At 40.0% G+C, this 27550-nt stretch overlaps 1 protein-coding gene and 1 long non-coding RNA gene across 2 annotated transcripts in view; both read right to left on the bottom strand.

Moving 5' to 3' along the window:
- Positions 1–27550, bottom strand: part of itpr2 (inositol 1,4,5-trisphosphate receptor, type 2) — a 96111-nt gene that overhangs the window by 45601 nt on the left and 22960 nt on the right. Inside the window, exons 11-37 of the mRNA XM_082181915.1 lie at positions 25731–25879; positions 25138–25237; positions 24894–25057; positions 24168–24309; positions 22974–23132; positions 22723–22895; positions 21961–22080; positions 21628–21810; positions 21255–21506; positions 20998–21145; positions 16136–16283; positions 15828–16015; positions 15231–15351; positions 15062–15113; positions 13313–13481; positions 13026–13193; positions 11915–12004; positions 11648–11773; positions 11388–11510; positions 10748–10948; positions 10181–10423; positions 9348–9473; positions 9055–9183; positions 8792–8912; positions 7727–7905; positions 5025–5167; positions 3423–3531 (exon numbers count right to left, since the gene is read on the bottom strand). Coding sequence (XP_082038041.1) covers positions 3423–3531; positions 5025–5167; positions 7727–7905; positions 8792–8912; positions 9055–9183; positions 9348–9473; positions 10181–10423; positions 10748–10948; positions 11388–11510; positions 11648–11773; positions 11915–12004; positions 13026–13193; positions 13313–13481; positions 15062–15113; positions 15231–15351; positions 15828–16015; positions 16136–16283; positions 20998–21145; positions 21255–21506; positions 21628–21810; positions 21961–22080; positions 22723–22895; positions 22974–23132; positions 24168–24309; positions 24894–25057; positions 25138–25237; positions 25731–25879 — 4026 coding nt within the window. The remainder of the gene's footprint in view (positions 1–3422; positions 3532–5024; positions 5168–7726; positions 7906–8791; positions 8913–9054; positions 9184–9347; positions 9474–10180; positions 10424–10747; positions 10949–11387; positions 11511–11647; positions 11774–11914; positions 12005–13025; positions 13194–13312; positions 13482–15061; positions 15114–15230; positions 15352–15827; positions 16016–16135; positions 16284–20997; positions 21146–21254; positions 21507–21627; positions 21811–21960; positions 22081–22722; positions 22896–22973; positions 23133–24167; positions 24310–24893; positions 25058–25137; positions 25238–25730; positions 25880–27550) is intronic.
- On the bottom strand, positions 6982–7720 carry LOC309507684. Its single transcript, XR_014209208.1, has 2 exons — positions 7302–7720; positions 6982–7264 (listed from the first exon to the last, which is right to left on the bottom strand). It is a non-coding gene; the product is annotated as an uncharacterized lncRNA (long non-coding RNA).

The following is a 27550-nucleotide window of genomic DNA, read 5'->3' as shown; positions in this document are numbered from 1 at the left end:
TGCAACTCATATTCAGAGCTGAGTCTGCAAAGCGTCACGATAGACGGCGTTGATAGTGTTGCCAGAAAAACATAAATCTGAGTCCAAGGATGTGAACAGCTCTGAGTAGAACGTCGCGGGATGCCATCGCATAATTATGGTAATTATGACATAGCGTGAATGCAACATAAGCTTGTTGTTTTGGTTCAGGAGGAACTGTAAAAGCTGTTTGTTTGAAGCACTCTGTGACTGCGTGTCCTCATGGAACGATGATGATGTGTGATGTCTGTGTGAGCGAAGGTATGGAAATATATGTTGACAAGCAGGTTGGACATCCTATCATTGCATGCGGACCGAACGTAATGATTGCACAACATTTCTTTGCCCTTATACTTCCACAGAAGATATACATAATTGTTTTTATATTTAGACGACTTCTAATATTGATTGGTATCAACAGTGTTTATGAAAAACATTGCCTATCCTAGTTTTAATTATCATTGTGAGGGAAGTGCAAGTTAATGTTTTTGATTACATGTATGAGGGGACTTTTTTTTAAATAAACACTGAAACATTCCATCAAAAAAAGAACTGTCGCTTTTGATTTCATGGGGACTATAAGTCATCACAGAAACCATGCCTTCTCTCTGGAACCAAAAATCTGAACGCAACGACACACAATCCTTCTATAGTGTCAAAAACAGTATAGATACACTGCGATTTGAAGCTTTGTTGTCAGCCTTCTCTGCTTTGACCGTTTGGCCATTACCACATATCTAAAACAACAGCAGAAAACAACAGCACCTGCTTGACATTCTGAACATTGTGTGCTGCCACATGCTCACGTTCACCTCGGAGAGAGAGAGAGAGAGAGAGAGAGAGAGAGAGAGAGAGAGAGAGAGAGAGAGAGAGAGAGAGAGAGAGAGAGAGAGAGAGAGAGAGAGAGAGAGAGAGAGAGAGAGAGAGAGAGAGAGAGAGAGAGAAAGGCCAATTATGTTCATGAGTCATGACCTGCTGCTCAGCAACCAAATCACTAAGTCATTGGTGAGAGTGATAGAAACCGATAAAAAGAGAATGGCTTCTAGCTAATACAAGCAAAATTCAACCAAAAAACAAAGGCTTAGAGAAAAACACTGAGATAAACAAGTGGTAAATGAAGGGAGAGACCGAGCGAGTGAGCAGAAGCGAGAACATGATGAGCCACGTGAGTTTGGCTCAGACACTGCAGGCCGGTTACGTAAACACCCCCCACTCTGTCGCCTCATGGACTCAGCAGACACCGCACCTCTCCAATCCCTCCGCCTGCTGCTGCGCCACGCTTTTTCTCTTCCCTCACATGGCTTCTCACATGCTCGCTTCCCTCCCTTCTTCTTTCCCCTCGCTCACCCTCCTACTCTCTCTCTCCCCGGGGAGCCGGCGGTCTGTGCCGAGCATGCCTGCGTGAAACTGCAGCACCACTCTCAGGGCGGGAAGAACACGGCAAAACAGCTCAACCCCGTGGAGAACGAGCGCTCCAAAATAAACAAACACATACTGACGTGGAATTATGCACACTATCGTTTCAGTGGTGGAGAGATGGAACAAATATGAGTTGCTTTTAAACTTGTCACAAGTTCTGAATTGAGCTGGTTGAAGGCACCGTTGACTTCTGTAGAGCTGCTTTATGGCAACGAATGTGTTTCATAATTGACAATTGTTTGCAACATCAACTACTGACCTGGGCTGTTTCACAAAAGCATTGTGAGCCCAAGTTAAATGTCAAGACAATTGCTCACCAATGTTCTCTTAGCTTATAATACTTTTGGGAAATGCGGCCTAGAACTGAGGCAACATTGAACTAACTCCAGCTGAATAACGACACCATTGTCTTCTGTAGAGCTGCTTATAGCTGAATTGAACTTATTTCATAATTAATGAACTTTTCACAGTTATTGAACTGAACTAACACAGAACTGACTTGAACAGAATAATGATACTATTGTATTTTTGAAGCTGCTTTACAGCAGTTTGAATTGATCTCATATTTAATGAAATTTGCATCGTTATTTAGCTATTTATTACAGTGAAACGATCTGTATAATGCGCTATACAAATAAAGCTGACTTAACTTGACAAGTTGTGTATGTTAAGTCAAGTCACCTTTATCTATATAGTGCTTTATACAATACAGACTGTTTCAAAGCAGCTTTACAGTGACAAACAGGAAAATAACAGAATCAATGATGCAAACAGAATTAAATTCTGCTATAAAACAGCTCAAAAAAAGACAACAGTGTCATTATTCAGCTCAAGTCAGTTCAATGCGGATTTAGTTCAGTTTATGAAACAAAGTTGAATCAGTTGAAATGTTACATTAAAGACATTCCACAACTAACTGTGATGTCATAATGACTATGATGTCATAATGTTAATGATGCAACAGCTGGGAATAAATCTGCTTTTCCTGTCCTTTATTCTGTCCTCTTCCTTATTTTTCTCTGGCTCTCTCTATCCCCATGTGCAAGGCTGTAGTCAGCTCTCTGCAGTATTGATTTGTGGTGCTGGGTGATTTGGCTACCTGCTCCAACACTATGAGTGTGTCCTCATGTGCCTTTGCTTATGTAACAGCGCGGGACTCTTTCTCCGCTGAATGCTGATTAACTGTCTGGAGCTTTAGGACTCCCAGCATTCACTCTGCCACAGATGCCAGCGACACTGCAGAGGCCCGAGAGCTGCGCTTCACTTCACTCGCCCGCATATGCGCACACACGCACACTCTCTCGTGCTCTGGGGAAGGGTCATCAGGTTCACAGTTCTTGGTTTTGGCACTAGCGCCCTCTTCTGGTGGTTGTTGGTATGGCATCAACAATCCCTAGAGGCATTGTGACATCACAGATGGCATATTTGATGTGTGCTACACAACCCGAGCTGATCCACTACTAGTGTAAGGTTGCATTAGAAACCCATTTCTACACTATTAGTCAAAAGTTTTTTCATGTGTTTTAATGCTTTTGAAAGAAGTCTATTCTAAATGTCTTTCACGCGTCCTTGCTGAACAAACTTTTTTTTTGTATTACTTTCTTGAGCAGCAAATCCACACATTAGAATGATTTCTGAAGGATCATGTGACACTGAAGACTTCTGAAAATTCAACTTTGCCATCACAGGAATAAATTACATTTTCAAATGTATCAAAATAGAAAACAGTTATTTTAAATTGTAATGATATTTCCCAATTTTACTGTATTTTTCATCAAATAAATGCCTTGGTGAGCATAAGAGACTTCTTTCAAAAAACCTTCATAAATATTCTAAACTTTTGACCGCCAGTGTGCATTTTATACACTCTGTGAACAAGATGAGTCATAATTTTGCTTCAAGACTAAGATAACTTATTCATTCATGAAGTAAAAGAGGGAATAAAGGCTGAAATTAGGTTATGGAAATGTTCTCATCACACTTACCTTTTCCTCGAGTGTCTCCTTCCTATCCAGCATCTCTCGAAGAGTCTGCAGGATCTTAATGCACAACTTCTCCTCTTTCTCCATCAGTTTCTTGGTGTGTTTGATAAGCCTGCGAGAAAATGTAGTATCATATTTAACAATAAATCAGGAATACCAAACTGGCCAATGTACAAGTCAATGTAGAAGTCTTTACTATTTTTTATCAATTTAATGCATCCTTGCTGAACATGAAATCTTACTGACCCCATACTTTTGAACAGTAGTTTGCATAGTGTAAATCAATCCACATTTGATATCTGTCAATAAAATCAACTGATTTTCAAGCCAGAATTGAGGAAAAACTATTAACACTTTAGGCGCATATAGGGATGCAACGATATGAACATTTTGCCCAATACCGATAATTCTTTATATTTGAAAGCCGATAACCGATATTATTGGCCAATAAATCTAAATCCAAATTATTATATAATTTTTGAGAGCCTGATTACAAAAACAAAAGTCTCACCATTAAAAGCCATGTCCCAAGCACACAATTATATATAATATTCTCATTATAATTTTATGTAGTCTATATGACAGACTTGCGCTGCACATTGCACTTAACTGTATTTTCCTCTTTGTAGCAATTTCAATCATATTTCAAGCAATTCTTAACCATCATGATGAACCATCATATACACAAATGAAGTGTATAGCTAAAGGAAATAATTCATTATTTATCGGCTTAAATATATCGGCCAAATTTTCTTATCGGGCTGATAACGATAACATTAAAAGTGAACCTACAGTGCTGTGCAAAAGGTTTGAGCCACTTATTTATATCTTTTGCTGTAGTGTGTCAGTAGTAAATATCAGTTTAAATTTTTTGCCATTAATTGTAATAATCCAGTGAGATTTCTGTGCGCACAAAGAGTCTGACAACAGCCGGTGCTCCACACAAAAGATCTTATCCAGTCTGTCTGTGATTACATGGAGAAACAGAAAAAAACGAGAACTGCTGCAACGTCTCCAAGATACTCTAAGAAACCTACCTGTGCTATCACATATTATCAGGGACTGCATTCAAGTATCAACAAATTTCCATAAGTCATGTAATTTCAATGAATGAAATGGCCAAAAAAATCAGTAAACAGTAAATATGTTTTATGTCTTAGCCGTGAAGACATATATAAGCGCACCTCAAACACAGACCTACTGTGATTTTAGAGGTATATCTTGCTCAGACACAGATAATTGCTTATATAAGGCAATCAGAACCCTAGGCACATTCACAACAAATACATTTTATAGCTTATATATGATGTTGCTGGTATACCATTCACAGCAGAAGCAGGTCTGACACATTTATACTAACATAAAATGTTTTCAGTTCTAATTCAATACTTAATACCATTTTTACAGGCAAAACATACAACAAAAAAAATCAGTTGTTTAGGATGTTGCTGATATAATGTTTGGAAATATAGCAGAAATTCTCATGGATCTATAATGTCATACCTATACCTACGGCTATTTTTAACACTGTCACTGGACCTGTTTAATATATTCATTGTGGATGACGCACAGCTTTAATTTGTTTGATGTGGGTGCGTGTCTCACTTCGACATGAAGGCTCCATCTTCACTGCGGAGCTGAGCAGACTCTGGAAACAGCATCTCTGGGCTGTGCAGCACATCTACTAATACAGAGAACTCTGCTTGTACCCGTGGACTAAACTGCTCCTCCAGATATGCAACGACTCCCTGAAACACATAAATCAAATCAAAAGTAGTAATCGATTTAAGACAAAAGCCTTTTTTCACATACACAAGGCTTTTAACACAAGTACTATTACTGTTATAATTAGCAGGTTAGCACAGGGGTTTTCAATCTTTTGGATGCCATGGACCCCTAAATATGAAATTACTGTAATGTATTTATTTTACTCACTGTTTTATTTTATTCCATTTACTTAGTTTAATCTTAATCTTATTTTTTATTTATTAATTTTCTAATTTAGTTTGGGGACCAAATCTCACTATTAACTAGTTGTTTATTAGCACATAATAATGCCTTATTCTGCATGACCATATTCTATATCCCTTATCCCTACCCCATACCTAAACTTATTATAACAACTACATTACTAACTGTTAATACGCAGAAAATTAGGAGTTTGAGGCAAAAGTCATAGTTAATGTGACTGTCACATGTAATGTGTCATTACATGTCAATGTAATGTGAATGTCACATACATATGTGATCCGCAAACTAAAGTGTGTGACCATTTAATTATAGGGGTGTGATGAGACACTATCTCACGAGACAAGACGAGACACGAGATTGGGTTCACAAGAACGGGACGAGATTTCTGCACAATATTTTATAGAAATCCTCAATGACAAAATTCATGACTGGAAAAATAGTCTGCAGGTTCATTTTAAAATGTTTTAACTAAATCATCTCGTAATGAATGTCATTTCAGTTCTACTTTGAGTATGAATGATCAAATACAATGAAATACAACAATATACAAGCACTGTAAAAGGTTTTACCACAAACTCAACTGACTGGCTTCTCTCAAGTATGATTTCACACGGACCTTACTGTACATGAATTATGAGCTTCAAGAACTTCTGATTGAGGCTGTGTGTGACCTCCTAATGGAACTACTTTCCACAAATTAAAAATAGAAATAAAAACAATATAAATAACAGTTTTTCTTAGTCTTATTAGTGCAAGCAATAATTAAGTGCAAGTGCAACCATAAAGTAGGCCAACTCTCTCAGTATTCAAAGTGCAAACAGAGACCAGAGTCACAACTAAACCGTCTAGAGATAGGTTTGCTATTGGGAGACGTGCTATTGTATGCAGTCTAATTTGTGTGCATCAGGGTGTTTTACTTTCACTTTTAAATTCGTGATCGCGCGTACTCCGCGGTGCTGAGCGCGCGTTCTACAAGATAAGGGGCCATTCACACAGAACGCGTTTTTGCTTTGTGAGACGCTGCAGTGGAATGGGGGAACTGATTTTAACTTGAGCGCCGCGTTTTTAGAATGCTGTGTCATACGCGAGACGCTGCAAAAGATGCAAGACACGAACGCAACGTTATACACATCCGTCTAGCGCGTGTTTACATAGAAAAACAATGGAAAAGTACCACACTGGAATGGAAAAACGCGTTCTGTGTGGTCAATGCTCTGTTGCGCAACAAATCCTCCGCCATCGTCACGCAGATCGGTGAACTGTGATTCCTGCTGCACTGTCACAGTATGTTTGCGACTGCAACTCGTGCTGGATGAGCAGAGTAGACGTTAACAATAGTTTACAATGGTTTTAATTTTTATAAACAGCAAAACGACAGTGGAGGCAGTGCCGCAGTGTACACCGTAATGTGATGTGATTGTGAATGTAGCGGTGGCATATTCTATGCTAATCATGGCGATATCACGAGACCGCTTTTCGAAGAGAAATATCGACACATTTTCGTCTCGCGAGATCTCGTGTCATGATATCTCGTCGTCACACCCCTATTTATTTACATAGACTGTGTTTATTTATATATTTTTGTAAAAAGTACAGTTTTTCCTTAGACATTTCCACGGACCCCCTAGGGTTAGCATATTAAAATGACTGGATCAATGAGGATGTGCAAGAGGGTGTATTATTACATTTTTTAAATAATAGCATTCAGGAATAGGCTACCGTACGACCAAGTCGCACCAGGTCAAAATTGCATTGTCAACAGAGAAAAAACTCAGATAAGTCTAATTGATGCATAAGTCACATGTTATTATTACAATCAGAATTAATACAAAATACTGGTAAATAAAATAAAACCTTTACAAACATTATAAACACTATAAACATACATTTTATTTCCCCTCAATCCACAACAAATCTTTTCAATTTACCAGTATTCAGAATAGAACAGGAAAGAAAAACATATAAAATATATCAAATAAACATAAATCATGGCATTCCTTTCAAACAATATTTATTATAAACGCAAAGCCTAAACTAATTTAATTAAAGTAAAAAAAAAAAAAAAAAAAAAAAAGCTATGGGCATTTGGGAAATGCGTTATACAATTAAATTCATACCACATTTCTCAAATGTGTGTACTTGTGTGTAGCATGTTTTGCGTGCTTGCTGTTAATTACATTAAGTTGCTCTGGAATATAAGTCGCAGCACGTTTCAGATGGTAAAATTATGCCACTTGTATTCGGGTACATGATTCTGATTGGTCAGTTGACTTTAGAAAACTACACAGATGAGGGTGTTTTACCGGTGACCGTTTTTGATGTGAAGGTGACGTTACCTGTAGTTTCTCAATGATCTTGTAATCATGGGCCCCAAAGGGCTCCTTGCGGGGACGGCCACGGGCCGACAGCTTCCAGTCCTTCACTGCACGCTGCACCATGCTGGTGTGTGTCTTCAGCGACAGGGCATTGACTTGACCGTCCAGGTCCACTGGAATAGGGATGGCCCGACTCTTGGCTGGGAAGGGTTAGGAGGAGGACAGTGTTTACAAATGTACACATTTCCAGACTACAATACATTTGTAACCTCATTAGAAATTAATGAAAAAACCTTTATGCATTATCTGAGGGAAACATGTTTAAAAAACAAGTTAAACATTGAAAATCACAACAAAAAAAATGGGTACGTTTTAGTATGATTTTTAGATTATTTAAGGCAAGAGTACAATTTTGTGACAATATTTCCACAGATACATTTCTTATTCATACATTATTTATTTATTTATTTTACAGGTTGCATGCTTTTTGTGAGCTGTACTTGTCAAATTAAATGTTATTATCCTCACAAATACTGTATGAAAATGAGTATGTGAACAAAAGGTTTAGAAATATAGCAAGTGAAATAGTTAGACTTAACTATCCAGAATTAACTACTTAACCCAAGATGATGTAAGTAAAGTAAAATGGGAACAATATAACCCAAGATTTCTTAACCTAGGGTTTAAAACTAAACTGTTTTAACAACTGTTAATGTGAAAAGCCTATTTGAAGTAATTTGTTTACCTTGATTTATCTCATATTTATTTGTGTATGTATTTATCTTCTCTAAATCTTTACTAAATTCTCAAAGTTGAATGTTTAAATAGTTTTTCCATAAAATATCTTTATTTTATTTTATTTTATTCAGTGCCTATTTCAGCAATTTTGAAATCTAATGAACGATTGCCAATATTTAAAAACATATAAAAAAGATGAATTAGCATGAAGCAGTTTTAGTCATGATGAAGATACCAGGTATGACCGTACATTAAAAATAGCATTTTACGGGCAAACCAAAACCCTCTGTCACATGGCGGCCTTATATTTGGGTTAAAATACATGTGTCTGAAATAAATGAAACTTACCGACATCATTAAGGGTTTTAATGCAACCCTCGATGTTAGTCTTCTGCAGGGAGTTAAGCCAGGTGCAGTTGTAGAGTTTGCAGGAGGACTGCAGCACTTTTATGAAAATTCCTTGATGGGCCTGATGAAGAGATCCAGTATGATTTCCCACTCAAACATCACAAGTAACACCACATTAACATGACTGATTCATAGAGGAGAAATGCTTCAGACGAATGAGACATGTTGTGGTCAAACTCATAGATTAAACTTTCTCGCTCTACCTGAAGGTTTGAATTGCTGACAGAGAACTGGGAACCGAAGAAGCCCTTGACGATGGCCATGATGGTATCGGTGACGTATTTTTCGAGGCATGTGTCAACATGCTTCCTGTCTGTGGGGCTGTCAGACACCTACAACAACATCATCACAGTTCAGGATGCTTATCACCCACATAGCAATCCCAAATCAGTCACAGATGATCTAAACAGCTCTTCAAACCAGTATGTAATATATCATGCCTCACAAATTGCGAGGGAGGGAAAGAGAAAGAGAGAGTTGGTGTCATTTAACTCACAGTCTTCATGTCATCAAGGAAACTGTCAAAGAGTTTCCAAATGTGACTGCTGGTGTAGATCTCCTTCATCTCCACCTCAGTGTCCACATAGCAGTGGTTCACAAAATTTACATATGCTATTTTCACCTGCAAAAGAGGAAAAAACAATGCTCAAAAAGGCTAGTTGATGTCATGGTTTTCTTTGAAGTACCTTAAGTAAACTACATTATTGATAATTATTTTATTGGCTTTTATTTTATATTATTCAATAACATTCATACATTTTAAATGTGTGGACAAAAATATACATACACTTTATTTGATCAAAAATACAGTAAAAACAGTAGTAATTGTGAAATAATTTTTTCAATTTTAATATATCATGCCACATGATACTTCAGAAATCATTCTAATATGCTGATTCGGTGCTCATGAAACGTTTCTTATTATTATCATCAATGCTGAAAACAGTTGTGCTGCTGATTTTTAAACAGAAATCTTTTGTTTTTGAATAAAATGAATAATTCTTAATAAAAAAATTATTTAAAATCTTACTGACCAGGAACTTTTAAACTGTAGTGTATTTTTGATACTTCTGTATGTCAACGGATTATGGTAATTCCATTTTATACCATCACTGTGCCTTTTTTCTAAGCGTCAGCTTCCTACTGTACATGTTCTTTAGAGTGTTTAACTTTTAGCTCATTTGGAATGGACTGTAATTGGATAAAAATGTCTCCATAATCAGACAAATATCATTAGATAACTTATAAAGTGCATAAACAACAACATGTACAACAGCTCTGTCACTTTTCAAGAGAATAACTTTTCAGATAGGGATAATGTTCTGTTACCTCTGCAGTGCAGTCTTTGTGCGTCACCACTTTGACAATATCATCAAGTGGCAGAAGTGAGTTGCACTTGAGCTCGGTATCAACATTCTTGCCCTCGGTGCAGGCTGCCAGCAGCTCAACCAGAGTGATGTGGTACGCCAGAGACCCGTTCTCATCCCGCCCAGAAGACATCATATTTTGCAGTGCCGGAAAAGAGGCACGGTCATTATAGAAGACCAACACGTCTTCTCCTCCGTTCACCAGCTACCGTCCAAAACAAACACATTGTCTGATTTATCACCTAGAACACTATATAAATTCACTTTCATGTGAATGGAAGTGTTTTTTGACAATAAGTGGAGAGGAATACAATAATGAATATTAAGATGTTCTCAAAATGGATGGATAACTATCACGAAATACACCTTTTTAAGAAAAGTTATTCAAAACATACTGAAAAAAATAGGATTAATTATTATTACTTTATATATTTTTAATATTAATGTGTATTATGAACATGATTAATGTGTGCTTTGAGTCTGAATTGCGCATATCTCCATGGAGCATTACATTCAAAGTCCATCTCACCTCATTCATGATTTTGCACTGACATTCCTTCACGTATTTGCCATCCGCTTTGACGATGGTTTGGAGGAAGCGCAGGTACTCCACGTGACGGCCGTGGGTCTCAATGCAGTGCACGAAGTGATGCACCACGCGGTCGCTGATCTCATTGCACAGGTGGTAGTTGTTCCTGAAGATGTAGCACATTGTCTTGGCCTCCAGAAGCTGAGCGAAGCGAAGACAGAATCAAATAAAATATTCTCAGAATTCCCTTTCAACACCAAATAATCTATTATTAATTGCAAGGACATGTAATGCTCATTAAAGGGATAGTTCACCCAAAAATGAAAATTCTGTCATCATTTACTCACCCTCAAGTTGTTCCAAACCTGTCCTTTCTTCTGCTGAACACAAAAGAAGATATTTTGAAGAATGTCGGTAACCAAACAGTTGATGGGCCCCACTGACTTCCATAGTATGGGGAAATAAATACTATGGAAGTCAATGGTGCACCACAACTGTTTGGTTGTGAACATTCTTCAAAACATCTTCTTCCGTGTTCAGCAGAAGAAAGAAATTCATACAGGTTTCGAACAATTTGAGGGTAAGTAAATGATGACAGAATTTTCATATTTTGGGTGAATAACTCTCTGGTGAAACGCACCCCGGGTGTGAGGAAGAGGTTGAGGTGTTTGTGCAGCAGCGCCTGGTTCTGAGGGTTGTCTCTGCAGAAGTACTGAAGGAAAGTGTGGGCTAGAGTCATGATCTCGTCCATCTTTTCATCCCCCTGGAGATGGAGCAGCAAGAATTTGGCAGAATAAGGATCCCGAAATGATAATCTCCAAATCTAGAGTCATTTTACTGCAGCATGTACTGTAATACTGTAATATTTACTGTAATATGATTGAAGGAATGTCCACTCACCTTCTCATACGGGATCTGGAGCAGGTCCAGCACCACAGTGTGAGCTCCCATGTTCTTCAGCAGCCTCTGCTGCTGCACGCGAATCTTCTTAGCAGGAGAGCAGAGTTTACTGAGACTCAGCAGGATCTGTCACACCAGACACAAAACCACCGGCATTACATTTAGAGGGAACTCTGCTGTGTATGCGGCTATTAGCATTGCCGTTATGTAATATATAAGACTTGTACTCTTTGGAGCGGAGGAAACATTGAGTGAAAAAGTTCACACCTCTTTCACAATTTTGTAGTTGTTGGCTTTGTTGCTGTCTATTTGAGGTTTATTGTTCCCATCCTGCACTGGGCTCAAGATACCTGCTTCCTGTAAACCAGATATCACACACAGTCAGGTAACATCATCGATATTGATTTTCCATGACCGATACTGATATAGATTATGTTACTGTATCACATAACAGATATGCATAACTACTTAACTCTTATTTCTGCTTAAGTGTCATTGAAGTATTATTCATATACTATTAGAGTATTTATTCATACTTTAATTAGTATTTATTAATATTTTTGGAATAACTATATTTTCATTTTAAATTTAGTTTAAGTTTAGTAATTTTGTGCTTTTGCCATTTTTATTATTATTTTTTAATATTTCTAAGCTTTCATTTATCTTTAGTAATATTTAATATTTAATATATTTATTCATATTTTAGTTTTAGCAGTTTAAGTATTTCAACTTAAATAGTAACAGAAATGTTTCCTTGGCAACTAACTGAAAGAAAATTCATTTTAAGTGTATTTTAAATTTTTCATTTAATTAAGTTTTTAGTCATTTTGTTATGCGCTTTTGTCATTTTTGTTCGTTTTTTTATATATTTGTATTTAGCTTTGTTTTATTTCAGATTAGTTTTAGTAGATTTAGTATTTCAACAAACAAAATTAGAAATCTTTGTCAACCAACTGAAATAAAATGTATATTTTATTTTAGCTTCATGTCAATTAACAAAACATTTTTTTAATAGATTTAGTTACTAACAACACTGTTCTGCTTTTTGACACAATAATAACAAAATGATTAAAAATGATTATTAAACTACAAGAGTTTGTGCATTATGAATATTATATTTCTAATATCGGTAATATGAGTTTTATTACTAATAAACAGTAATATAATGTTGGTCGATTACTAGAACTAAATTATTAGTCAGCCAATCTTTTAAGGGTAAGAGAATTAATCAACATCAAACATTAATCACTGTATCAAAATAAGATTTTAAATGTATTCTCTATATTGAATTCACAATGCACTGTGATGAAGAAGCAAATCTGTTGCATTATAATTTAGCAATACGCTTGCAGTGTTTCTCCAGCCAGTAGGTGCACACCTCTGAATTCTGCTCTTTGTTTTGATTCTCAGCAATATCTTCACCGCCGTAACCTCCACTCTTCTCAACCCACAGCTCAGACTTCTCCACTGTCAGACGCAGCTGGTCCAGGCTTGCCTTAATCTTCTTATAATTCTCCACATCCTCCTCAGAAACCAGCAACTGGACCTGCAGAACAAAAAAACATTCATTTGCAAATAATGTGTCTATCAGTAAAACAGACCATTTAAAAACTTGCCAGTCTCCATAGACTGATAAGAAGACAGTAGTATGAGTGAGAGTGAGACCTGTTTGAAGGCCTGCAGAACTTCGGCTCTCTGGCTGAAGTGTTTAAAGATGAGCTGAAGGGAGCCGGAGACCAGTGGAGGGTAGTCCTGCATGATGAGGTGAATGAGCACCCGCAGAAACGTCTGACCACCTTCATCATCGAGGTCCACTGGGCTCCTCTCCTTAGCACTGTGAACACAAAACACAAGACCAGATTGAGTAATGAAGCCAATCAGAGAGTGTATATTTTTTAAATAGAAGTTTTAAAGACAGCAGCAAGAGATGGTAAATTTAATTCTAAGTGTCTGAGAGGATGGAAAAAGTAATGACCAGGGTCAGAAATTAACTAGAGATGGGGCAAAAATGACATACAAATTATTGAAATGTAATGTAGCAGAATGAGTATTGTGTTTTGATATCGTTTATTTTTTTTCAGATTCTTGATATTTGATGTTGATTCTATATTTAACAGCCATATTTGTTCATTTTGTTGTTTGTTATTTGTTTCAATTAATTCAAGTATTTGACATAAATGGAGAGCACACTGTTTCTTTTTATGGTTAAAAAAATATGCCCTCACAAATGCTCCTGAAAATTAAAACAAGAAAAGCAGCAGTTTAAAAGTTTGGGTTTCATTAAGATTTCCTTTTTTATTATTAAAAGAAATTAATACTTTTATTCAGCAAAGATGCATCAAACTGACCAATTATTAAAAAATATATATTTAAAAAAAAATCAGATCTTTTGAACTTTCTATGATCAATATTTCTGTTGATCTTTCTATTAATCCTGGAAAAAATGTATCACAGTTTCCACAAAAATATTAAGCAGCACAACTCTTTTCAACATTGAGAATATATATAAAAAAAACTTTCTTGAGCAGCAAATCAGCATATTACAAAGATTTCTGTGACACTGAAGACTCATTATTTACTCATATTTTACAAAATTACTGTTTTTTACTGTATTTTAATCAAATTGAGGGTTAGTTCACCCCCCAAAAAAAATTGTCATTAATTACTCACCCTCATGTCGTTCCAAACCCGTAAGACCTTTGTTCATCTTCCGAACACAAATTAAGATATTTTTATACTTAAGATATAATTATACTTTCTGTCCCTCCATTGACAGCACTTTAATTACCACTTTCAAGGCCCAGAACTGTAGTAAAGACATCGTTAAAATAGTCCATGTGACTACAGTGGTTCAACCTAATGCTATGAAGTAATGAGAATCCCTTTTGTGCACAAAAAACAAACAAAAATAAAGACTTTATTAAACAATTTCTTCTCTTCCATGTCAGTCTCTGACACGTTTCACGTGAGCACCAGGACGCATACGCCGGCGTTCTGATGTAGAACATGGAAGCATTGCACTGTGTTTACAAAGTGAATAGCGTCAGAGACTGACACGGAAGAGAAGAAATCGTTTCTAGTCTTACAGGTTTAACAACATGAGGTTGAGTAATTAATGAAATAATTTTTATTTTTGAGTGAATTAACCCTTTAATTAAGCCCTGGTGAGCTTAAAAAGCATTCAAATTTTTGTATTTTTTTTAAAATCTTACCAACCCCAAACGAACAGTAGTGTAAATTTAAGTCTGTTTTTGTTTGTTTTAAAGCTTGACAGCAATTAATACACATTTCAATTTTAATTTGGTTATGTCTAACTGATAACTAACCCATTTAACAAAAAGTCAGCATTAATACCGATATCAATCCAGCTATTTCAATAGTTAATAAACATAAGGCAAATAATCACTCCCTCACCTTCCCGAAAACATATTCTCTGCTTTCTCTGCAATTTCCTCAATGTTTGGCTCTGGAATATACAATAGAAATATTAAAACATACACAAACAGACCCTTAAAACAAGTATAAACTCCTCAACTGGGATCTGAAAATGAATGTTTACTGTATGTCATGAAATGTCTCTCACCAGCCATGACAGGAACTTCCGTCACTGAGGCAGAAGTGTCCAAAGTCTGCTCGCCAAACTCTTTTTTATAGATAGACAGCAGATAGGTGATGCGGTAATCGAGACGCACATTCAGAATGAACTATAAAAGGAAAAGATGAAATGTAAAATGATGCCAACATTTAAAGGGATAGTCCACCCAAACTCTGACGCATCAATCCAAGTCTTGAGCTTACGTTTACCAAATCTGACTGCTCTATATAAGTTAGTTGATCAATGTTTATGTGTATGTTAATAAAAGCCTAAATTAAATTTGTTCAACAAAAAAAGTGATCATGTATCTTCAGAAGACTTGGATTAAGCCGTTCGATTCATATGGATTCAATCTCTTTATGAATGTTTTGAAGCGTTTGAGTGAATAGAATTTAATGGAGGGACAACAATCTCTCAAATTTAATAAAACATATATTTATTGGTTTCAAAGGTGAACTAACCCTTTAATATAATTTCCAAAACCTTTCTTTGACAGTGTGGAAGACATAAACTTGAGTTTTGTGCAGTGTAACTAATACATTTAGTTCATTGCAACAGATTTACAGCAATCTATGAGGGCATCACCTGCAGAATCTCAATAATCCTGAGCTTGGTGTCCATCACCATGACGTTCTCGTTGTCAGGGAGACAGATTTGCTTTCCGTGGATTGGCTGAGCATCGGGGAGACAGTGGGCCATCATCAAGCCTCTGCTCAGAACCATCTGAGTCACCATCTCACCCACACCGTGGATGGTACGCATGACATTATTACCTACACAAACACAGCCTGAAGTGTTACACCTCCTCAAGCACAAGCAGCTATTATCTTGTAAAACAAATACTGAAGACGCATTACTTGAGTGAAAACAGACAACTTGAAAAAGTCTCTCACCTCCCTCAGGGCTCTTGTTGAGTTTGGACATGAATGTGAACGTGGGTTGGACAATGTCCAGGATGGACAGCAGGGTGCGCGTGAGGCACAAAAGCTCATTAAAGCTGTAGAAGCCAAAGTAGACCAGGTTACGTGCCAGGTGGACCACCTATGAGAGAGACAGACAGAGGCAAAGCCATTCAAATTCAAAGTGTTAGAGAGTGAATCATTAGTATTCTGTTAGAGCTAATGCAGCCAATCTGCTCTGTCCTCTGGACACATCACATAATACGCTCAGGAAAAACCTCAGATCTGTCTCACTAATAACAGATATAAACATTGTCACTAACTACACTGATTTAGATGTCAAATACAACATGATGTGATTCACTAAAAAAGGACTACAATGGCCGTGCTGTGTTGTTTTGAACCAACTCAGTCATTTGTTTGGGAATCCATTGGACTACATTGTTCCACTGTATACGGATAGATTTTATTTACTAAAGAAAATTGCTCATAAGGTCATTCATTTGGGAATCAAAACCAACTCTTTAGAGTCGTTTGCTCAGGAATCAGGTCGGAATACACCAGTCATGCTCTATGAATGGATTTGATTCACTAACAAAAGCAGCTTATAATAATGAATACTTCAAGAAGTGGACACTGTTTGCACTGTATGGTTCTGATTCACTGCATCCAACTCCATCCATCCATCTTCTTCCGCTTATCCGGGGCCGGGTCGCGGGGGCAGCAGTCTAAGCAGAGATGCCCAGACTTCCCTCTCCCTAGACACTTCCTCCAGCTCTTCCGGGGGGACACCGAGGCGTTCCCAGGCCAGCCGGGAGACATAGTCTCTCCAGCTTGTCCTAGGTCTTCCCCGGGGTCTCCTCCCAGTGGGACGCGCCCGGAACACCTTCCCAGGAAGGCGTCCAGGAGGCATCCGGAACAGATGCCCGAGCCACCTCAGCTGACCCCTCTTGATGTGGAGGAGCAGCGGCTCTACTCTGAGTTCCTCCCGAGTGACCGAGCTTCTCACCCTATCTCTAAGGGATCGCCCAGCCACCCTGCGGAGAAAGCTCATTTCGGCCGCCTGTATCCGGGATCTTGTCCTTTTGGTCATGACCCAAAGCTCATGACCATAGGTGAGAGTAGGAACGTAGATTGACTTTCTTTACCACGACAGACCGGTACATCGACCGCATTACTGCAGAAGCTGCACCGATCCGTCTGTCAATCTCCCGTTCCATCCTTCCCTCACTCGTGAACAAAACCCCAAGATACTTAAACTCCTCCACTTGAGGCAGGAACTCTCAACCAACCTGAAGTGGGCAAGCCACCCTTTTCCGACTGAGGACCATGGCCTCGGATTTGGAGGTGCTGATTCTCATCCCAGCCGCTTCACACTCGGCTGCAAACCGTCCCAGTGCATGCTGAAGGTCCTGGTTTGATGAGGCCAACACGACAACATCATCTGCAAAGAGCAGAGACGAAATCGTGTTGTCACCAAACCTGACACCCTCCGGCCCCTGGCTGCGCCCAGAAATTCTGTCCATAAAAATTATGAACAGAACCGGCGACAAAGGGCAACCCTGCCGGAGTCCAACACGCACCGGGAACAAGTCTGACTTACTACCGGCAATGCGAACCAAGCTCCTGCTTCGGTCGTACAGGGACCGGACAGCCCTTAGTAAAGGACCCCGGACCCCATACTCCCGGAGCACCCTCCACAGGCCGCCGCGAGGGACACAGTCGAATGCCTTCTCCAAATCCACAAAGCACATGTGGACTGGTTGGGCAAACTCCCATGAACCCTCCCCCCACGGGGTCCGGCCGGGCTCAGCCCGAAGGAGCGACGTGGGGCCGCCTTCCCGTGGGCTCACCACCTGCAGGAGGGACCGTAAGGGGCCGGTGCTGAGAGGATCGGGCGGCAGTCGAAGGCGGGGGCCTCGACAACCCGATCCCTGGACACGGAAGCTAGCTCTAGGGAAGTGGAACGTCACCTCGCTGGCGGGGAAGGAGCCTGAGATTGTGCGTGAGGTTGAACGGTTCCGACTAGAGATAGTCGGGATCACCTCTACGCACGGCTTGGGCTCTGGAACCACACTCCTCGAGAGAGGATGGACTCTTCACCACTCTGGAGTTGCCCATGGTGAGAGGCGGCGGGCTGGTGTGGCTTTGCTTATAGCCCCCCAGCTCAGCCGCCATGTGTTGGAGTTCACCCCGGTGAACGAGAGGGTCGTTTCCCTGCGCCTACGGGTCGGGGATAGGTCTCTCACTGTCGTGTGTGCCTACGGGCCAAACGGCAGTGCAGAGTACCCGGCCTTCTTGGAGTCTCTGGGAGGGGTGCTGGAAAGTGCTCCAACTGGGGACTCCGTTGTTCTACTGGGGGACTTCAATGCCCACGTGGGCAGCGACAGTGACACCTGGAGGGGCGTGATTGGGAGGAACGGCCCCCCTGATCTGAACCCGAGCGGTGTTCAGTTATTGGACTTCTGTGCTAGTTACAGTTTGTCCATAACGAACACCATGTTCAAGCATAAGGGTGTCCATCAGTGCACGTGGCACCAGGACACCCTAGGCCGTAGGTCGATGATCGACTTTGTGGTCGTTTCATCTGACCTGCGGCCGTATGTCTTGGACACTCGGGTAAAGAGAGGGGCGGAGCTGTAAACTGATCACCACCTGGTGGTGAGTTGGATCCGATGGCGGGGGAGGAAGCTGGACAGACTCGGCAGACCCAAGCGTACTGTGAGGGTCTGCTGGGAACGTTTGGCCGAGTCTCCAGTCAGAGAGATCTTCAACTCCCACCTCCGGCAGAGCTTCGACCGGATCCCGAGGGAGGCTGGAGATATTGAGTCCGAGTGGACCATGTTCTCCACCTCCATTGTCGAAGCGGCCGCTCGGAGCTGTGGCCGTAAGGTCTCCGGTGCCTGTCGAGGCGGTAATCCCCGAACCCGGTGGTGGACACCGGAAGTAAGGGATGCCGTCAAGCTGAAGAAGGAGTCCTATCGGGCCTGGTTGGCTTGCGGGACTCCTGAGGCAGCTGACGAGTACCAGCAGGCCAAGCGAACTGCAGCCCGGGTGGTTGTGGAGGCAAAAACAAGGAATACTTTGAGGATCTCCTCAATCCCGCCGTCACGTCTTCCATTGAGGAAGCAGAGGCTGAGGGCTCAGAGGTGGACTCGTCCATCACCCAAGCTGAAGTCACCGAGGTAGTCAAGAAACTCCTCGATGGCAAGGCACCGGAGGTGGATGAGATCCGCCCTGAGTACCTCAAGTCTCTGGATGTTGTGGGGCTGTCTTGGCTGACACGCCTCTGCAGCATCGCGTGGCGGTCGGGGACAGTGCCTCTGGGATGGCAGACCGGGGTGGTGGTCCCTCTTTTTAAGAAGGGGGACCGGAGGGTGTGTTCCAACTACAGGGGGATCACACTTCTCAGCCTCCCTACATCCAACTCACTTGAGTCAAACGTTCGAAAATCTGTTGGACTACACTGATTGCACTGTATGAATACATTTGATTTACTAACAAAACAGCTCATAAAGGTCATTAATTAGGGAATCGGACTACGCTGGTCACTCTTTTTGTTTTTGATTCACTAAATAGTACAAACTCCTTTTTTTCATGAATCATCTGGACTACATCAGTCATGCTGTATGGGTGGATTTGATTATAAGATTATCAGCTTATAAGAATCATTAGTTTGTGAACTGAACTATAGTGTTTGTGCTGTATGATTCTGATTCACTACAAAGAACCAACTCATTAGAGTCATTTGTTTAGGAGTGTAGCATGGACAGATTTGAATTATAAAAAAAATCACAAAAAAAAATCATAAGGGTCATTCATTTGGGAATCGGACTATACTGATCACGCTGTATGCTTATGATTCACTAAATAGAACCAACTCCATCCATCCATCCATCTTCTACCGCTTATCCGGGACCGGGTCGCGGGGGCAGCAGTCTAAGCAGGGATGCCCAGACTTCCCTCTCCCTAGACACTTCCTCCAGCTCTTCCGGGGGGACACCGAGGCGTTCCCATGCCAGCCGGGAGACATAGTCTCTCCAGCGTGTCCTAGGTCTTCCCCGGGGTCTCCTCCCGGTGGGATATGCCCGGAACACCTTCCCGGGAAGGCGTCCAGGAGGCATCCGGAAAAGATGCCCGAGCCACCTCAACTGACCCCTCTCGATGTGGAGGAGCAGCGGCTCTACTCTGAGCTCCTCCCGAGTGACCGAGCTTCTCACCCTATCTCTAAGGGATCGCCCAGCCACCCTACGGAGAAAGCTCATTTCGGCCGCTTGTATCCGGGATCTTGTCCTTTCGGTCATGACCCACAGCTCATGACCATAGGTGAGAGTAGGAACGTAGATTGACTGGTGAATCGAGAGCTTCGCCTTGCGGCTCAGCTCCTTCTTTACCACGACAGACCGGTACAGGGACCGCATTACTGCAGAAGCTGCACCGATCCGCCTGTCAATCTCCCGTTCCATCCTTCCCTCACTCGTGAACAAGACCCCAAGATACTTGAACTCCTCCACTTGAGGCAGGAACTCTCCACCAACCTGAAGCGAGCAAGCCACCCTTAAGTGTCATTGACTACACTATTCAGCTGTATGGTTAAATCTGAATCACTAAATAAGCAGCTTATAAGAGTTCTCAGTTCAGGAATTGGACTACACTGTTTGTACTGTATGGTTATGATTCAATAAAAAAAAAAAAAAAAAAAAAAAAAAAAACTTAGAGAGTCATTAATTCAGGAATCATCAGGCTGTTTGTATTTCACTGTAGATTCAGAGTGGTGTTGCTGAATAGACCAGGAAACAAGGTTTTCTGTCCACATTTATGAAAAATACTGTTATAAGAACCAACCATAATCTCACCTCAAGGGTCAGTTCATTCTTTTCACTGTCTCCAAACGGATCAGGCTGACTGACAACATCTTTGAGATATTCATCCACAAAATGCATTGTAGGGGCAAACTTTCTCTTCATCTCCTCTCTGGACGTGTCTCTGAACTCATAATCATACCTGTGCACCAAATACACATTCAGACAAGCCAAACAACACAAAACAGTCCTATAAATAAAGCAATGTGATGCTAGAAGTAACACTGGCAAAAAACTGGCTTCCATCTTACTCATTGACGGAGATCTTGGAGGGTATCTCGGTCCACAGACGTGCATAGCGAACGGGCACCACGGCCTCCTGCGGGTCGCGGTCCACGTGCATGTGCAACATTAGACGACAAAATGAGGCACGCAGGTTGTAAGGCAGGCAGTCATCAAACATGCAGCGCAGGATTAGATCCACCGGCAGCTGACTGGAAATCTGATTGATGGCCAGATACTGCCGGTCCAGGCACATTTTAGCAAAGAGATTGAGTTGGCACCTGCAAGAGAATGGATAGGGCACTTGATAACACAGCTGTTTAAACATTCAGAAGTACTCCGATTCAAAGTGAAAAGCAACCTGCCTAAAATGTAAAAAATAAAATGTGATTAAACTCTCACCTGTAATATGTAATGGTGTCAACTTCCAACTTTTGTCCATCCTTGGCATCCTGAGCCAGGTGGCGGATGGACTTCCCATGAGGCTCTTTGTGGTTATCAATCCAGTATAGCCACACTTCTTCATCCTCACCATCCTCCTGGATTAAAGATGACTCCAGAGAGGTCTCTGTGTGTGGGATCAGTCTAAAGAAACACAAGCCCAGGTCATATATCTTAACATAAAAAGCTAAATGACCTTGTCAATAGCTGTATACAGTTACTACAGATTAATCCAATTATTCAGAGTCATTGTTATACGGATAATTTCAGGATGCAGCACAGAACAGCTCTCACTTGGTCTGGATGAGGATGTCTGCGTTGATGGGGTTCAGCATGAATTTGCAAATGAGCTCCTGAGTGACAGGAATGGCTGTTTTGTTGGAGACACACAGGTCAGACAAATAATCCAGAAACCTGGGGGGAAATGCACAAGAACCTTATAACCACTGCTAACCAATGTGAAAATGGTACTTGTAGTTGTATCAAATGCAAGAATCACATCTGAATGTTTACTACTCAGATGTTTGGGGTTAGTATTTTATTTTAAAGAAATGAATACTTTTATTCAGCAAGGACGCATTAAATGAATCAAAAGTGACAATAAAGACTTGTAACATTGTTACAAAAGATTTCAAATAAATTTTAAATAAATGCTGTTTTTTTATGTATCATTGTTTCCACAAAAATATTAAGCATCACAACTGTTTTCAACTGTGATAACATTACAATATTACTGTTTTACTTTTTTGATAAAAAAAAAAAAGTTATGCCTATGTAATTAAATCATAATTTGGAACCAATTCTAAATGATCCTAATAGGACAAATAATAATTTTCTAACAAATCAAATAAGAAATTTCTTTTTATCCAGCAGGACATCACAGCATATGTGTCATAAAGAATTCTTAAAAATCTCTTATTTAATGTCAATATAACTGGTCCCAAATTTAAAAAAAATAGTTTTCCTTAAAGATTCCATTACATTTCCTTTCATACTTTCTGCAAGTTTTGGTTAGTACCAGACATTTGAGTGGATGTCAAAATCTCTGGGTCAGACCTGGGCTCTCGGTTCCTGCGCAGAAGTTTGACAAAGGTCTCGATCTCACGTGCGGTGATGTGCTTCTCTAACAGCTTGCGGTTGTTGTGCAGAAGAGCAGTGATTGTGTCTTCGGCCAGGATCTCATAGCCGATCTGAGCCTGCATGATGGAAAAATTCTTGGCTATGTACTCCTGTGATAAAGAGGACACGTGTATTAGTCTCATACATTGATTGCTTAATTGGAGTTGATAATTGAAGATGTTCCTTGCCTGATTCTTGCGGTAGTCTTGTTGGGAATGGCGCAGGATTCTGTAACACAGCTGTAGCATGTATTTAAATGCAGCGTTGCGCTGCTCGCCCACATCTTCAAGCTTCGGCATTGGCGAGTCTTTAATCTCCGAAAATGGGGCTTTAAGAATTCCAAAGATCTGCAAACATAAAAATTACAGTCAGAAATCTGCCATGGAAACGATGGTCCTTAAAGTCCTTAAATCAAGTTTTTAATGTTGTTTATGTATATGTGGTGTTTTAAATATTATGCTTTAAGACAAACCATGTGCAAATTCATAAGTCAACACCATTGCTGAGTATTTTCTCCTTAAAACTGCAGTGAACCAAAGACAGTCTCAAAAAAGTGGGTTGAAATCGCCGGTGTTTCTTATGTCACAAACTACCTTGTAACCAATCAAGTCAACGTGTGGGCGGGCTTTAGCATATCATTAAATAAGCTGTGAAGAAGGGTAGTCTCAGGAGAAGCCAGGTTATCATGGTATATTTTACTGTTGATATGAAAAATCGGGTACATTTAGCAAAATTGTGGGTGAATTATGTATATTACGATGTCATGATGAACTATATGCCTTTCTCCAATGGCGTTCTAAGTTGTTCTAAGCGTTTGTAAGGATGCTGATTTTTAGAAGGCAGCCGTCTGACTCTGAAATGGCGAACAGGAACATGGTTTGTGTAACATTAGCAACACATTATTAGCTGTTTAATAACTTAGTCAAGCCAAAGGCTAATCATATTAATTACCGTATTACCATATTAATTACCGGCATACATAAAACGCATTACCATTCTGATACGTCGACTTGTATACGAGCCTGTATAATTCGCTCTTCCACTTCTTCTTCTGAATCAGTTTCTGGTTCAAACATATACGGTCGAATTAAACCAGTATTTTCACTTGCCATTGTGCAGCGTTTACTACAGTAAAGTTGAGTGAGTGGATCATGTGATTGAGTGGAGGCGGAGCTAATTTTCATATTCATGAGTCCACGTATACTAAATGAAGGAAGGGTGTAGAGTTGAATTCAAGCTATTTTAAAGGCATAAATAACTTTTTTACAGGAAAAAAAAAGTTTCAATATGTCATTTTGGTGATCAAAGATGAGTTTTAAGGGATAAAACTATTGACTACAGGGGGACTTTAAAGAATCAGTAAGTACACTGTTTGAGCAAACCTGTGCCAGGATGTTTTGCTCTCTCATGAGTTTCTGCCTCTCTCTGTTGGGGTTCGAGATGACAACAGCCAGCACGTCCTGCCCGTTGTTTGGCACCTCGCACAAAAAGAAGATCAGATCCTCCAACAGCTTAATAGTAAACCTGAACATAAAAATGTAAGAGCAAGTATGTTTTTAAAACTATAAATGTATAGTAGTGATCACATCTACTTCATAAGAATCCTTTGCTTATGGAAATGTAACCCAATATATAATTTGGAAGTTTCGTGTGCAGTTTTCACTCATGTTCACATTGGTCACTTGAATTCACCGTGCTGACCAACAGAAAAGGCTACTTGGTTAGACACATACATAGAGATATACAGCTCTACACTTTTAAAAATAAAGATTTTTATAGATAGATGAACCATTCTGGGTTCACCAAAGAACATTTTAGTGAATAGTTCTTAAAAGAACCAATTTTTAGTGTGAAGAACATTTGAATAATCTAGAGAATCTTTTTCCACTATAAAGAACCTTCAGGGCAGTGGAAAGGTTTCATGGTTGTTAAACGTTCTTCATGGAAAAATAGATGCCAATAAAGAATCTTAATTTTAAGAGTGCATGCTATTGACATGGACATGTTTTTGCTAAAGTGCAAAGAAAAGGTCCATTGTGACCGCACCATGAAGGCCAATGTGACCACAACCTAACGCATTAAAAGGCCTCCAGTAAGTATGACATTACCTGCGTTCATTTGCTGCTGCGAAATTGCTGATAGTCAATATACGCACAAATGACTCCAGGACCTTGTTGGCATCGTTGGCAAAGTCCAAGTCTCTGACCTCTGACAGGGGTACAGAATTAATGGAGAACGCCTCCTTGTCCTCCTTCATGTGGCAGGTGCCGATCTGCACAAATAAAGAGAAATTACATGAGCTTTCATTGACAAGGATCATTTTTCTTCAAATCAAAAATGGAAATAAACAACCTTGAGCATAACGGGTCGTTCTTCCTCAACATCAATAGGAATGTTAGTACTGGTCACCCAGGTGTTTGTGCACAAGTTCCTGAGTCTCACATATGAGTTCCTGAAAAAAGAAGGTACATATTTTCAAGGGATCGAACCAAAGAACTTTCAGTTGTTAGCGTCATTCTCTGATGTTTGAGCTACAGGAAATACCCAACAGTACATGCGACATAGTATGGACTCCTATCCCATTGATAGCACTTGAATAAAAACTAACCTGGACAAATGGTTTTTAAGTACATTTTTAAAATCCAAAAGGTTGCACTAAAAAGGCTTTGTGAGCACTTGAATGCATTGAGATCACTTGTTCTACAATCATTAACACACTATACACCCTTTCAAAACCCGTACTGCTACTTTTTCACACCTACATCTCTTAACTTGCACTTCTATCCAATTTTGGATTTTCGTACAGCTTCTGTAAGGGTGATTCCTTGTACAGTTCCTTATTTTGGATTAAAGTGTTTGCTAAACAAATAAATGCAAATCTAAATGTAAAACCATTCTAATAGGGTTGTCATGGATGAAAGTTATTTTGGTGAAGAGGAACTAACCTGGGAACCAGGCAGTCTGCCCGCTGTAAGGTGGTGGCATCCAATTCGAAGAGAGAGGCGATGTCATTGCCGTGGGGCACTGAAACAAGGGTGTAGGGGATCTTGTCAGCCTGCCACTTCTTTTTAGAGTACAAAGAGTCTGTGTTGGTCTGATGTTTGCACAGAGAGAAAGGGGAAGGTCACATTGGTGTATAAAGAGTCACATAAGACAATGCAAGTTCACCGAATCTGCACTTATAGGTAATTATATGTAGTTTTTTTTTTCTCCCGAGTTTTTTTTTTCTACAATGTTTTCATTATTTTTACATTAAAAGAAAATCAGGGTGACGGACCTCAAACCAGGGTTATTACAGTTAACAAAGTAAAACAAAATTAAAATAAAATAAAATAAAATAAAATAAATCCATTTATAGTGATGCAATTCCAATGGAAGTCTATGAGGCTAAGCATTTAAAAACAGAAATGTGCAACTCTTATTTTTGTTAAATCAGGACAGGATTCAAAGCTTGACATGATTGCAAGCAATTTGATAACACTAATCTCATTTTAAAATGTAAAAATGTTATGTATTGTGGCTATATTTCCATTAGTGTTTTTCTGGTGCAAAATATTTGCCTTGTTTTTAAAAACTGAGGAAATTAGTAGGAATAATGTTCAGTATTAATTGACAGCATTGAACCAGGAATTACTATAAATGGACACAGCTCCTGCAAAAACATAAAAAATAAAATATCCAGAGACAAACACAGAGGTCATCTACAGTGAGGACATTATGCAGGACTGCATCTGTGGCACAGACTCTTTTCACCAGAGCTTTTTTGATGGAGGGCTATTTGGAGAGCGGCATTATACATTCTCCTCTGCTCTGACTCTCTGCAGCTCCTCTGACTCACTCCTCCACGAAAGCAGACACAGACAGCACGTCTGCCTGACTCTCACGGGGCACCCCCAGATTCAGACCTTATGTAAGGAGCCCCCTCTGCGCGTGTGCGAGTGTGTTTGTCTGTGAGGCTGCTGAAGCAGAATGCTAATACAGCGGAAAGGTGCAGTGCGTGATGCAGGCTGAAGACGAAAAAAAATTTCTCCGGAGAGTAGGAGGACGAGAGTTGTGCGAGTCTGTCTGTTGCAGCGTGAAGGAAGGGAGAGAAACGGATTACGTAATAGTGAAGTTGTGCAAGAGAGTTGGGCTGAGCCGCAATGCCGTGTAGCCGAGACAGAAAGGGGTAGTTCACTTAAAGGGACAGTTCACCCAAAAGTTCAAATTAGCCCATGATTTACTCACCCTCAAGTCATCCTAGGTGTATATGACGAATACAATTGGAGTTATATTTAAAAAATGTCCTGGCTCTTCCAAGCTTTATAATGGCAATAAATGGCTGTTTCTATTTTGAAGTCCATAAAAGTGCATCTATCCATCATAAAAGTGCTCCACACAGCTCCGCTGGGTTAATAAAGGCCTTCTGAAGCGAAGCGTTTGTGTAAGAAAAATATCCATATTTAAAACTTTACAAACTGTAATCTCTAACTTCCGCTAACTGTCGTTCGCGCGTTCACGAAAGACTGCCGTTTCAGCGTATGACGTAGGACGCTCCGGTGTTTTGCTCACTGATCTATATAGAATGACTATAATACTAATACTATAATTATACTATAATATTAATACTATAATTGATATAGATCAGTGGTTTTGCTCTATCCTCTGCGCTTCCGCGTTCGTCAATGGAACTTACGTCATACGCTGGAACGCCAGTCTCTCGCGAACGCACGTACGACAGTACTTCAGAAGGCCTTTATTAACCCCCTGGAGCCGTGTGGAGCAC

This window comes from Leuciscus leuciscus, assembly GCF_965113295.1.
Source record: "Leuciscus leuciscus genome assembly, chromosome: 10".
NCBI classification, from domain to species: domain Eukaryota; kingdom Metazoa; phylum Chordata; class Actinopteri; order Cypriniformes; family Leuciscidae; genus Leuciscus; species Leuciscus leuciscus.
This window is presented reverse-complemented; position numbering and strand designations above follow the sequence as displayed.